Source organism: Dunckerocampus dactyliophorus, chromosome 20 (assembly GCF_027744805.1).
Source record: "Dunckerocampus dactyliophorus isolate RoL2022-P2 chromosome 20, RoL_Ddac_1.1, whole genome shotgun sequence".
Classification (NCBI taxonomy): Eukaryota; Metazoa; Chordata; class Actinopteri; order Syngnathiformes; family Syngnathidae; genus Dunckerocampus; species Dunckerocampus dactyliophorus.
This window is the reverse complement of record NC_072838.1, coordinates 1,837,742-1,851,467: the sequence shown is the minus strand read 5'-3', so window position 1 is coordinate 1,851,467 and position 13,726 is coordinate 1,837,742. Positions and strand designations below refer to the sequence as shown.

General features: G+C 41.1%; 2 protein-coding genes across 4 annotated transcripts; both read left to right on the top strand.

The window, feature by feature from the left end:
- The first annotated feature begins 153 nt into the window (after window positions 1-153).
- On the top strand, window positions 154-6,388 carry LOC129172800 (uncharacterized). Of its 2 annotated transcripts, none has more exons than XM_054762862.1 (6): window positions 154-477; window positions 1,005-1,040; window positions 2,490-3,487; window positions 3,805-3,963; window positions 5,042-5,134; window positions 5,412-6,388. In XM_054762862.1, the coding sequence occupies exons 3-6, from the start codon at window positions 2,504-2,506 to the stop codon at window positions 5,736-5,738; spliced, it is 1,563 nt and encodes a 520-aa protein (XP_054618837.1). In that variant the 5' UTR covers window positions 154-477; window positions 1,005-1,040; window positions 2,490-2,503; the 3' UTR covers window positions 5,739-6,388. The 2 variants fall into 2 exon arrangements, with proteins under 2 accessions (XP_054618837.1, XP_054618836.1); XM_054762861.1 differs by lacking the exon at window positions 154-477 and adding an exon at window positions 761-864.
- A 2,921-nt stretch (window positions 6,389-9,309) lies between these two features.
- LOC129173512 (major histocompatibility complex class I-related gene protein-like) lies at window positions 9,310-13,044 on the top strand. Of its 2 annotated transcripts, XM_054764518.1 has the most exons (7): window positions 9,310-9,435; window positions 9,679-9,945; window positions 11,369-11,647; window positions 11,719-12,024; window positions 12,100-12,216; window positions 12,299-12,316; window positions 12,383-13,044. In XM_054764518.1, exons 1-7 carry the CDS (start codon window positions 9,384-9,386, stop codon window positions 12,391-12,393), a joined length of 1,050 nt encoding a protein of 349 aa, XP_054620493.1. In that variant the 5' UTR covers window positions 9,310-9,383; the 3' UTR covers window positions 12,394-13,044. The 2 variants fall into 2 exon arrangements, with proteins under 2 accessions (XP_054620493.1, XP_054620492.1); XM_054764517.1 differs by having other exon boundaries at window positions 12,100-12,316.
- Window positions 13,045-13,726: the final 682 nt, after the last annotated feature.

The window sequence follows — 13,726 nt, the reverse complement described above, 5'->3', positions numbered from 1 at the left end:
CACCTGCAGCTTATCAAGAGGGAGGACTTATAAGCAGCCTGCGTCGGCAGCATGTGGCCAGATCGTTGTTGCTCCTTCCTGATCGTCTTCGCATGCTGACACGCTGCTGCACCTCCACAGCTGTTTCCGTCAGGACTCCGCTCCTACACTGTAAATGCTAACATTCAAATTAATTAAATAAGATGAGTGAACCAAACTCAGTTTTCATCAACTTGTTATGAACACTCATTTTAAATAAGTAACTAGTAATTAGAGGTTGGAAAACATGCTTAACTTGATTTATCCCAGTTAAGTCAAATTAGAAAAAGTTATTTATTGTACCCAGCATGCTTTGGGAGTTTTTTTTGAACATGCCCAGACCTTCCTCATCTACTTCGAGCTACCAAAACCTTCAGCACATTTTCACCTCGACCGCATCATCAATCAGGAGCTTCCTTCCACACCTTCACCTGGCCTGCTTGTGTTTAGCACATTAAGGTAAGTGAATATTTTACTCTTTTGTAAACCGTCGCATTGTCTTGTTATAGTGTTATGTGCTTGCCAGGGAGGAGTAAACAAAATCAAATTCAAATATTACCGCTAGCACAGTAACGTCGCCGTTTTTAAAACAAATGTAGACAAGAGTTTATCCTATCCTTTTTTTGGCGATGTGGACGCGCGCGCGTGTGTGTGGTGTCGGCGACAGGTTCGAATGTGGGAGAAAAGGTCGGCCGTTGAGCTCCGGTATCAGGATCACGGTGTTCCGATCCGCACAGGGAAGTTCGTTTCAGCCTGGTCGCACCAAGCCGCTCGCCCTCGAAAATTGTATGCTAGCTGCAGCCCTCCAGCTCACACCAGGTTAATTTCTCCGCGCCGGTTGACAAGGTACCATTTGTGTATATTTGTGTGTCGATGTGTGTGCGTGTATTTTCAACTCTGTCTGGCTCTGTTTAGATAAATAAACACAAATAGGCAACAAACGCACACATAGAGGGCTTAATGCTAAAATTATCATGTCTTTTCAGGTCAACCAGAGCAGTACTCCCTAATGCAGTGGACTTGTAAGTACTGCACATTTTCTGCTGAAAAGAGAGGCTACTTGCTTAAGCATTACCGCTTAAAACATGGATTTCACACTCGGACTTCCCCACTTCCATGCCTTCATAAGGAATGCCTCTGCACATTTCAATCTTTTAATGCACTCAAAGTGCACATTTCAACATGGCATACTCAAAAGGATGCAGGCAAACGTGGGGAAACTGCATTTCACTGTCAGTTGTGCAACTTCGTGGAGCCTTGCACAAAAGCAGACTTCTTTACCCATTTGCGAAGACATCTTAAGCTGAGGCAAATGGTTGCTTGCCCATATCAGGACTGTAACTTTCAGAGTAATGTCTATTCTACCTTTACTGCACACAAAAGCAAAGAGCACCAGATGCACAACAAGATGTCATTCAAACAGGAAATTGTTTCAAAAAATGTGGTTGAAGAACTTACAACAAATGCAAGTGTTCAGATAGAGGAGAGTGGCCATGAATTTGATGGTATTGACTGTGAAGTTGCTGAGCAAAATGAAGATGTGGAGGACTTAGAGAATCAGTTGGAACACAATGTAGCTGCTCTTTTCCTGAAAATTTCATCAATTCTTAACATCTCTGAAACTGCCCTGCAAGAGGTCATAGAGCAGATCAATCAAATTTATTTGTTATCACAGCCATTGCTACATTCTTCTATTCAAAGAATTCTACAAACACATTGTGCAAACGTTGATGATGCTTTAGTGAATGAGATAGCTCAAGTGGTCATTGAGAATAATGTTTTCCTCAAATTCACTTCTGATGAGGGATCGTTGTCAACTGCGACTGCGACTACGACCAAAGCACCACTACGTTGAGCATTACCCTCAGCTCATTCGAACATTTGGTCCCCTATCTGATGTGTGGACAATGCGTTTTGAGGGGAAACACAAGTTCTTCAAGAAAGTTGTGCATCACTCTCACAACTTTAAAAACATTCCCCTGACTTTAGCAAACAGACATCAGAAAATGATGGCCTTCCATCTAGCTGCCACAACATTTTTTAAGCCATCTATTGAAATTCACAAAGTGAAGTCTGTGATGGTTTCCTCATTTCCGGAAAATGTGCAGAACTGGCTCAGTCAAAGAAACAACCAGCTAAACACAGTCCTTGTTGCTTCCTCCGTCATCATTGATGGCATCAAGTACAGTTCTGACATGGTCATTTCTGTTGGATCTTGCGCAGGGCTCCCAGAGTTCAGACAAATCTCAAGGATTGTTGTTATAAACACAGATGTAGCATTTGTCTGTCGACTGATGACCTCAGCAGCAGCCATTTTCCCATGTTCTCAGTCACCCAGTTGTCAGATTTGAATGATGTGTTTCCTCTGTCACTTTACAGAGTTCATGGCAAACAGCTTGTTACACTCAAACGGTACATATTATGCTTGGTGGATTAAACACTGATGTGTGAAGATAATGTTTTTTTTACAGGAGGTGACATTGAGATGGACCAAAGATTGATGCTTCGAGTTGTCATTCATGAGGATGACATAAGGAAGCTGACCTTAAATGATAGACCGAATTCCATTGAAGAACTAAAAACACAGCTGCAAGATAAGCTGTCACTGCAGTACGACTTCAAACTCCAATATGAAGATCCAGATTTCAGTAATGCATTATGCAATTTGACTGAAATAACAGATTTGCCTGCAAGAGCTACGCTGAAAGTAATTCCTCTTGTGACTCTCGATTTGACCGCCCTGTCTTCACCCACCGAAGAATCAGACTGCAGCACAGTAGACACTGAGATCTTGTCCCCTGCTGAATCGTCACCTTCACTTAGAAGACAGTGGCCAGAGTTCTTTGACATACCCAGTTTCTCAGTGGATGTAGAGTACAGGCTGAGACAGGCAGACCTTTCATTCATGAAAGACCGTCTCCCAATTACTCCATCACGAGACATGAAACATGACATACTTGAGAAGCTCGCCGAAACAATGTACAGTTTCAAGGCGTACCCGAACGATGATGACTTCAGCAGTGTCGCAAAATCACTGATAAGTAAGCACCCCAGTCTCACTGAACCTGGTCCCCAGCCAGGGTGGTATGGCTGGAAAAATAGCCTAAAATTCAAGATGGCAAACTATCGTACAAAGCTACGAAAAGCAGGATGTGATGATGTAATGATAAATGGGGGTAAACGAAGTAAACTTAATCCAGATGGAGACTCATCCAGCAAGAATGTCAAGAGACCAAAAAGAGGCAAAGCCAGTTATTTGCCTAATTTACCAGACGGACATGATGAAAGAAGCCTTGAAAATGCCAGGAAGACTGTCTTCGAGGAAATGAAGAAAAAAAACCCCAATGCCACTCTAGTCTCGCAAATGATGGACCAAACATTCCCACTGCGCAGAAGGGAGATAGTGACACAGGAGCCTGCTGTGCAGAGCATGGTTGAACGTTGGCCAGCACTTTTTACTGAGAGACAGGTAAGTTACTTGTCATTTTGGCCTGCCTTCCCACATTAAGTTTCCAGCAGATTAAATGTCAGTCAGAACATATCAATGTTGTGAGGCTGAATATGAAAACACATCATCAAAAAATAGCTCTTGCACTATATACAAATCAGTAAAAAGTTTTCAGAGTCAGCATGTGCACTGTTATTTGTTTCATAATATAGTAGTAGTAATGTATTATTCACCATAGTTTCATATGTTAAGCTCTTTAATGTTCTGCAGTATTAATTGAATGACAGTCAGCTTCATGTTGCTATCCCTCTCCCTCCTGCCACTCTCCATTATTTCAGGTCTTTGCAGAGTTTAATCGCGTGGCCAGTAAGAACCTTGAAGGAAACTTCTATGAAGCCTTAGACCAACATACCCCACGCTTCATCGAGCTTTTCAAGTCCAAAAAAGGAACTACAGGACAAAAACTGACAGACTTGATGCAGCACATCAACTGCCTGGTAAGGATTTTGTAATTTACACTCCAGTAATAATGGGTGGCGGCAATGCACCTTTGGCCTGTTTCACATACCAGTCACACTGCCTTTCTCTCTGCTGTGTTGCTGCATGCTGCTGAGACAGATACACTCTTGGTGACCGTACCAGTGATGTGCACTTAGAGATACACTAGCTACATCACTTCACAAATTAAATCATGCTTTTCAAAATCCTTTCACAACACGTATACCAGTTGTTGTGGACTACTCATCGCACCATGTTTTGTTCAATTTCAACAGGTTTTTATTTGTTTGTCAGTCTGTCATTCTTAGTAACAAGAAAGTCCAACAGTATGCTGGTTGGCACATTTCAGTGTAATTGTAATAAATAATAATACAAAATAATAATAAAAAATAATAAATCAGTGTAATAAAGAGTGCTCAATTAAATGCATGCACAAGGGCATTTTATTTTAACCCTTCTGTTGTCCTCTTGGGTCAAGGAAGAAAGGAAGACAGAAGGAAAGAAAGAGAGAGGAGGGAAAGAAAGAAAGGGAGGGAGAAGGAACGAAAGACAGAAAGATAAAGAAATAAATTAAAGTAGGGAGGAATGAAGGATGGAGGAAAGAAGGAAGGAACAAATAAAGGAAAGGAGTGTGGAAAGGAGAGGATGGAGAAGGGAGGAAGAAAAGAAGGAAAGGAGGGAGAGAAGGGACAGAAGAAAGGAAGGATGAAGGAAGAAAGGAAAGAGAAAGAGGAGCAGGGAGGAAGGAAGGAGGGATGGGGATCACAGTATGTGGAAAGAAGGACCAGTCCAAACAGACTGGGTCAGTTTGACCCAGGATTAAAACAAGATGGTTAAATTTCATTGAAATGTTGAGTTTGTATGATGAAAGAAAATAGAGAAAGTGGGATGTGTAAAATTAGGTATTCAAATGTTACCAATTATTCTAATAAAACTTTTGTCTCTATTATGAGGCAGCACTATTAGAGACAATACAGAACAGTATATCAACACCCCACCCCACCCACCACCCCCACCACACCCCTCAAAATGCTACAAAGTCCTTAACTTGAATCTATTCTCTGTCTGTATATTTAGTCGCCAGATGTGACGGCACTTCGCTCTGTTGTCCTCAGAGGCCTTCCTCTTGTGCTTGGTGATGACTCCAGTGAGGTCTACAAGACTTGCTTTGTAAGTATCATATTGTAAGAAACATATTGATCTCAAATTATTGACAAATCATATTTGATACGTTGATAGTGTTGTCAAATATTTAAAATACAGTTATTTTCAGTTGATCGGAAACTGATGGATTCTAATCTCACTCATAAAAGATCATAATCACTAAATTAGTACATACTGTAATTACATTAAATATGTGAATTCCCCCATTCTCACACTTTCAGTCTATAGAATTTCCCAAAAGACGGCCAGATTCAAAAGGTAGTTGTGTGTGCTTCTTTTGCAGGACAAAGCGAAGGAAGAAGCACTCGCCTCAGTGACAGTTGGGGTGCTGACCGTGGTCAATGAAGATGCTCTGCAGCAGGGTCTAAATGCAGTGCACCTCCAGCCAATCTCCACTGCCATCATACTTGAGGGAAGTACAGTCATGGACAATGTTAGAGACTTTCCCCAGGCAGTCTGCCTCTTGTTTGGTCTTATGTATGCGCTTCACTTAGATTACCCAAAATGCATGGTGAACACACTCACATTCATTCAAGCAATCATGCTTGGATTGGGAAGCAAAATACTCAATCCGAAACTGCTTAGTTTGAAAAACAAACTACTGGGGTAGGCAGTGCAAAAACCTTTTCCCCTCTTCAAAATAGAGTCCCAGATGTCCCAGCATTACCGGTATGAAAGAAAATTGAGTTAAATTTTACCCAAACCCATTTTGTGTGAGCAACTTAACAAAAAGATTATATTTGATTCTCAATAGGTGACAAGGAAATATCAGCAATATTAGCATGTCCACGCTGCACAGGCATCTCACTTCATTATCTTCACTGCAAAATAATAATCCCAATAATTTAAAATGCCTACATAGTTGACACACCAACATTGGTGTTTTAGCAACATCAATAGTTCGCTGTGTCTCTTACCAAAAATTAATTGTTACCTTTATGGAAAATAAATGTATGTGCTTTTTTACAAGTAATGCCAACACATCCAGGACTCTCATTTTGAAGAGTGGATCAACAGGAAATATTTCTTGTTAATGTGCATTTGTCATTATGTTTCAAGTTGTTACTTTGGTTTTCAAAAAGTATCTGCACCCAACATAACCCTAAGCTTCAGAACTAAAAAGTGATTAGTTCAGAAAGGTTCTCTGAAAGGGTTTAGGTCTTCATAATATTCTTTCCAAGCAATTATGAGGAACATATTTTGTATATGTTGTGCATTTTTGTTGAGAGACTGTTTTTTGATATGTTTTCTTGTCTCAAACTGGACCATGTTCCCAGGTTAGGAACTATTTTTAGTTAAATAAATTTTAATTCCACTGAGTTTGTGTTCTCTACTCATTGTGTTTTTTTATTTTTTTTTAATGAAATCAACAAGTGCTGTTCTTTTAGGTGAGGAAACTTAGCACAGAGCCAGGGATACCTTTTATGGACCTGAATAAACAGATGACAGGCAGAACTTAATCAGATGGAGGTGGAACGGGCAGAAAGAGAGAGAGAGAATTGGTCCAAGCTGAAGTTGGACCCCCAGCTGTAGCTGTGAGAGACAGTTGTGGGTCCAACTTCAGCTTGGACCACTTCTCTCTCTCTCTCTGCCCATTCTAAGGGAGAGAAAATAGTGCAGAGCGATTGTGAGGTCAGACTTTTTCGTGGACAATGGTTTTGTGATGCAAATGTTTCACGTGAAGCGCATAATGTTTTGAGAAGCAAATGCCCTATGACCTCAGCCAACTATCTGAACTAGCCTTGTCAACCCCAAAACCAGGCTCATGTGTTTACTTTTTACACTAATCTATCCCTCGCTTCTTGAGTTGAACCTGAGTTGGATTACATTAAGTTTACATGAATGTGATGGATGAGAAACACTAAAGCGAATTCAACTATCACTTGAGTACTGGAAGCTCACAATAAATAAGTTACTGTAGTGTAAATCATTAGTTAATTTGAGTACTCCATAATCAAAATAAACAAGTTACTGTAATCCAAAAATTTAAGATAATTTGAGTACTGCAAACTCAAAATAAACAAGTTACTATAATCCAATTATTTAAGATAATGAGTACAGACAACTCAAAACAAACAAGTTACTATAATCCAATTATGTAGTATAATCTAATTACTGAACACTCACAATAATTAAGTGAATCCTATGTAATTTATCTAAGTTAACAAAAATTAGTTTTTGTGAGGCAGCGAGTTTGCATATTTTTTTTTAAGTAAAGTCAACTTATTAAAATTTACAGTGTACGCCCAGCTGCTGAACCTTCTTTGTTTGCACACGTGCCTGCCGCCGTGTCCTGTTGGTATTTCTAGCTGTGTTTGCTGCTAGCTCTTTTTGTTAGTTTTTCCTCTAGCCATTGCCGTTCCTTCACCTCCTTTTCGGTAGCTTCCAGTATAGGTTGCAGAGTATTTTCTCCCCGTGATCCGCCGGGTGAATTTCTGTTGTACTTTCCTTTTTGTTCCTTTTCCTCTGTTCGTATTTTGTTGTTGAGTAATAAATTCATTACTTCACCTGCTGGCTCTTGCATCCCGGGGTCCTCGTCCTGGCCGCAGGCCAAATCCTCACATTGTACTCCTAATAAAACGAATACATTTTGTTGTTTATAGCCGATGGCGCCATGACTAAATAGACGTACAGTATATACATTACATACACCAGGGGTGTCCAAACTACGGCCCCAATTTTTATTGGCCCGCGGCAAATTCTGAATATATGCTATATAACGGGATATGGCCCGCACAAGAAGCTTGAGATCAACTCTGTTGCACTTCTGAGTTTGAACACCAGATGGCGACAGGCATGGAAGTTCATATCTGTGCAGTGTCACGTCTACAAGAGCCATCATGATCAGAGCAGCACCGCAGGCAGAGCTCATTATTTATGATGACATGTCAGCAATTCTTTGTTTACATTTTGGGCTTCTTTGAAGTTTTGGGTTCGATGAATGAAAGTTATGTAATTTAAATAAATAGATTCATAACAAGTATGAATGAATTTTATACTTTCATGCATACATTTAATGTAATTCAGTTCGTCTATTGTTCCATATTTCGCCTTTGGAAAAAAAAACAATAATTGTAAAATACTAATTATTATATCGTAAAAAATAGTACTTCATTATTCCCAGACAGACAGCATAATAGATGTATGCATATATCTAGTATCTGTTATCTATTCATTGACTTGTAAGCAAGTTAGAAATGCCACCTCTCATGCGCGGCCCGGCCCTTTATTTATTTTCCTGTGTTTGGCCCTCAATAAATAAAAGTTTGGACAGCCCTGGTTTATGCTGTACTCAGCTGCTGTTCAGGGTATGGGCTGCAAAGGGCAGTGGTGTGTTACATGCTAGGTTAGAACGAACCTCTAAGTAAATAAGTCGTAGAAGAAGACGTGCTTGAGGAAGTGTTTTTCAAACATTTTTAAAAATTGAAATCAACAACATTACACTCAAAAACATTTCAGGGCTCAGGAAGTGTTGTTGACAGTTCTCATGTGTTCATGCGTCTTCCTTGCTAGTTTAGGAGTGCTTTGTGTTAGAAGTTCGAAGGCAAATTAAATGCTGACTTGTTTGCAGCCACCTTGCAGTTTTATTATTTGACAGCATGACAATATCAAGTCTTACGAACGTATTCAAATAAGCCGCCGCAAAGTAATTATATCGCCTTAGCGTTGGGATAATTACGTGATGACGATTACTTCCGCTTTCTCCTCGCAACAAAAGGTGGACGATACTGCAAATGTTGGTGTCGATCCAATAGCAAGTCAAAAACAGGTCCAGTATTGCCGATACTGAGTTTTGTTTGTGATTTCTTTTTAATCTTGTTTGATAGTTGATCGTGATTATTTTAAATAAGCAAATAAAACATGTGCGTCAAACTTATGTACAGTAAAATATTATATATACTGTACAAATACAACTATTAGAAAATGTAACACCATTGACAAAATGATAATTGAGCATAATTAAGTCTATAGTGCAAGTAAAAAAATAAAAAAAAACTACCATTGGCTCTTTTTGCCCCCAAAGCCCTTCTGTGTCCAAAAAACGTATACCCTGGGGTTTTAAAAACTGCATAAATATAACAATATCAACAATGTAACAAGACGAGCAACAAAAATGAAACATAGAACTGAAAATGATGGCCATATCACACTTGGTATCTGTACTATCGATATTTGGCTCGATCCGCGCCCCCATTCCTCCACACTGCAGCTGTCAAATGTCGACCATTAAGTATGAGAGACTAACGAGCAAGAAATGATTATGTTTTTATTCATACTCCCCCTGTTCAGCAGTCTGGCCTCCTCAGGTAAGATGACGATATCGCCACAGCTTTTACTTCTTTGATTTGAAACGCTTGCCGGCTTTACTTTCAACTTTACCAACTTTTACTTTCGCTTTCGCCAAGTGACATTTGACAACAAATCAGCGTCAAGGTTTTAAGGTTACATATGAATACTGTAATGTTATAGTCAACACGTATGATCAATAATAGACGTTTTTATGTGGTCAAGTAAGCCACTCCACGTCACAATCTTCTTCACCCCGGCAGTGAACGTCTCCCTCAGTTATTTCCTCATCGCCACCTCCGGAGCGCCCAACCTGCCCGAGTTTGTGGGCGTGGTCATGCTGAATGACATGCCGGTGGGCTACTACGACAGCAACATCAAGAGGGCGGAGCCTAAGCAGGACTGGGTCAAGGCGTACCTGGAGGAGGAGCCTCAGCACCTGAAGTGGTACGCCGCGCAGTGCCTGGACCACCAGCAAGACTTCAACGCCGACATTTACAACCTGAAGCGCCGTTTCAACCAGTCGGGAGGTACGGTTAGCCGTGGCTTACGCGCCGACGTACGTTATGCAAGCTCGCTGTAGCTTAAGCACAAACGCACAAGAGGTCATCAACACAGAGCCTAGCTAACTCGTGGTGAGAACAAAACCAACACAAGTCAACGCAAATGCAGTACACACTGCAACTATGTGGGTATCAAAATACAGTCGTCCCTTGTTTATAGCGGTTAAGTGGGTCCACACCCGACCGTAATATAGGATTCAATGTTAATAAATGGAATATTTTCATAGTTGGAGTATAGAAAACCTGATTATGGCTTTCTAAATAAATGTTTTTACATTATTAGAGCCCCGGAGACATGAAATAACACCCCTATAGTCACCTTTACAGTGCTGTTATTCATTGTTTTGGCTACATTGCAACTTTTATGCTGCAGGGACTCCAAACGGCCGCTAGCTAGCGTGCTAGCGAGGTAACCAGTTAGCCTCGAATGTATTTCTAAGAAATTGAAAGGAAAAGTGCAATTTTTTGGAATTTTGCCTATCATACACAATCCTTGATGCATGAATGGTGTGAATCGGATGAAAAATGAAGGAGGAGTTAGGTGTAAAAAACAGCAGAATAAGATAATATTAAAGAAACAAAATGGTGGAGAATATTAATAGTGTGAATGCAATACGCATGTCGCTGTAGCTCGCTTGATATGCAACTCACATTATGAAAATGGAGCCTTGTTTGCGCTTTTTGGAGTTTTTTTTTTTTTAAGAAGGCTTTATAGGCGGAATAGATGCGTCCCAATACATGCATTCTTAGCTGCCTCTTTTTAGCTGTTTTCATATCTTTACAATGCACAGAAAAGATAAAGACGTGTGCGTTCATGTCTCACATAAAGATTGTGGATGATGGGCAAAATAAAAAAAAAAAAGTGCACTTTTAAGAAGTGAAAAACTTACCACTTCCACATGGGTTGGGAGGAGAACTTGTTCTCACTCTTATCATGTGGGACATGCCATGGCTGACTTCATGACTTCATGCAATGTTAAAGTAAGGTAATGTAGTGTAAGGTAATGTCTCACTGTTTTGTGTCATTGCTGCCGCCTAGTGGCCGGATTACTACATATCACTTGTATTTCAATATGTTTTGACTAATAATTGATCAGACTCCAGCACCAAACATCCATCCATCCATTTTCTATGCCGCTTCTCCTCATTAGGGTTGCGGGTAGCACCAAACAGCCATCATTTATTCATTCATTCATATTCATGACTGACAAACCGCCATATGGCAAGGAATGACGGTAATGCTTACTAACACACCTGCAAATCAATACCCGCATCTACAACCCGCAAGGCATGCTGGGTAACCTTATAGGAGCTTCTCTTCCATCCGTTGTTCGCCCATCGCCTGTGGAGTGTGCGCCAGCATGCTAAATGTGCGTCCCCGCCCACTCAGGGATCCACATTCTGCAGCGGGTGAGCGGTTGCGAGGTAGACTACGACACCGGAGAGGTCAGCGGGTTTAATCGCTACGGTTACAACGGCGAGGACTTCATATGGCTGGACCTGGAGAAGAAGAGTTGGGTGGCGCCGAGGAAGGAGGCTTTCACCATCAAAGAGAGATGGGATGTCGAAATGCCCACCATTGAATACATGAAGCACTTCTACTTGAACGAGTGTCCTAAGTTACTGGAGAAATACATGCGCTACGGGGAGACCTTCCTGCACAGAAGAGGTGGGTTGACCCGACTACGACCGATCATAGTCCATACTCCACGGTGGGCCAACCTCACTTGTCTCCTGCAGTGCCCCCAAAGGTGTCTCTCCTCCAGAAGACGCCCCGGTCGCCAGTCACCTGCCACGCCACTGGGTTCTACCCCAACGAATTTGTGATGTTCTGGCGGAGAGCGGGCCACGAGGTCCAAGAGACAGCACTGGTGCAACACTGGGAGACTCTCCACAACCATGACGGAACCTTCCAGAGGAGCGTGACCCTGAACGTCTCATCCATCCCCGACGCAGAGTGGGAGGAGTACGAGTGCGTGTTCAAACTCGATGGCGCCGAGGACCCGGTGGTCACCAAGCTGGACGAAGCCGTGATCATGACCAACTGTGAGTGTCTTTGATCCAAGGTGTGACCTCACAAAAGCGCAGCCTTTTACTCTTCTTCTACATGTTCTGTTTTAGATCCACGTACGCCACGGAGCTCCCCTGCTGCTGTGGCCGTAGGCGTGCTGGCGCTGATGCTCCTCCTGGCCGCCGCCATTGCTCTGAGCGTCAGGATTTGGAGACGACAGCGTGATGGTGAGCACCCAAAATGTTTTAGGCTAACAAGAAGAAATGATGATGTGGAGAATACTGATCCATGTCCTGGTTTCTGCCTCAGGCTTCCAGCTGGCTAACGGTAAGTACAACTTTGTTTGCTTTGATTGATTGATTGATTGAGTGATTGCATTATTTTGTCCCTCAGGGAATATCTGAGACTGATCCAGAATCAGCACTGCACGCACAACAAGTTTATCAAGCCAATTTGTCCATAGGACTTGTCCATAGGACGTGTAGCAAGCGTTTTGTTTTTTTTTTACATATGACAAGTTTGCCTTGTCTCGTGGTGCAAACAGCCTACATGAGCTACATGCTGCCATCTAGTGGAAGACCGAGCCTTACAAACATTATTTGCAGTTGTAATAATGTGACGTGAAAGTTCTCAGCAGCTGGGAATTACTGATTTAGATTATGAATGATGCTCCTCGATATTCATGTGGAGTTATTCATAAATTCTTCCATTATTATTGTGCTGGAATAAAAACCTTGCAAATGTGTGATTGTGCCGGAAAACGTGGTCATATTTCATAAAAGGTACAGTACGTTTGTTGCCAGCTCATGATAGCAATTTGGCAAAGTTTAGCTGCTAACATTAGCATGCATAGCCTGAAAGGCGACCAAAGTGTAACCTGCTGCTGTTTTTTGTTTTTTATTGGCCTGCAGCACATTCTAAAAATATACAGGTAGTATAACAACTTAAAAAAAACAAAAGCAAAAATGTGACATTCAGCAGTAATTGTACAAGAATAAAGTCTAGACTACTAAGACAAAAAAGTCATAAAGTTGCAAGAATAATGTAATATAAGGAAAAATAATATCACTTTAGTAGCATAAAGTTGAAATATTAAAGAAAAAATATGTAATTCTTAAAAAAAGTGTTAATATTATGAGAAAGAAACAAAACAAAATAAAGTTGTCATTTTTGAAAAATTAGGTTGTGGAAAATGTTATGTCACGAGAAAGTCATAATTCTGAGAGGAAATTTTACAAGAAAGAAGTTGAAAAATGATCATCGAAATATGATTTTAGTATAAAAAACATCACGTGTTGTGTTTTTCAATGAAATTGATGGATGGCATTGTGTCTTGGGGCTCTTTGGATTACTGATATCAATCTCGGACAACTGTCATCGTTACAGTAGCTTGCCAGGTGAGCCCAATTCAAAGAAAACTACTTCAGAATGATGCAATGTGGGAAAGAAAAAGGGTCTCTCTGCTGACACAAACGCGTCAAATATTGCAATGCCTTGGACGAGGCATGAAAACATTCAATCATTCACAAAAACGTTTGTACGGTGAAGAAATGTGTGGCTGATTCAGACAGCCGGGACTGCGCTGATGAAGGCATCATGAGAAACGTTTCTACCAGACAAACATTTGGAATGAAGAGAGCACCTGCTAAGAAGCCATCACAAAGCAGCAAACGGACATTTGAAGGCTCTCAAGTCCCATGAACCCCAATGTGTAGGATCCTCCAGGGGCTTGCAGTT

Excerpts from the sequence above, each read along its gene's own strand:
- LOC129172800 (XM_054762862.1), top strand. The coding sequence starts at position 2,504 with ATGGACCAAAGATTGATGCTTCGAGTTGTCATTCATGAGGATGACATA. Across the intron at positions 3,488-3,804 it reads CACTTTTTACTGAGAGACAG|GTCTTTGCAGAGTTTAATCG; the intron begins GTAAGTTACTTG and ends CCATTATTTCAG. Across the intron at positions 3,964-5,041 it reads TGCAGCACATCAACTGCCTG|TCGCCAGATGTGACGGCACT; the intron begins GTAAGGATTTTG and ends CTGTATATTTAG.
- LOC129173512 (XM_054764517.1), top strand. The coding sequence starts at position 9,384 with ATGATTATGTTTTTATTCATACTCCCCCTGTTCAGCAGTCTGGCCTCC. Across the intron at positions 9,436-9,678 it reads CAGCAGTCTGGCCTCCTCAG|TGAACGTCTCCCTCAGTTAT; the intron begins GTAAGATGACGA and ends TCACCCCGGCAG. Across the intron at positions 9,946-11,368 it reads CCGTTTCAACCAGTCGGGAG|GGATCCACATTCTGCAGCGG; the intron begins GTACGGTTAGCC and ends CCGCCCACTCAG.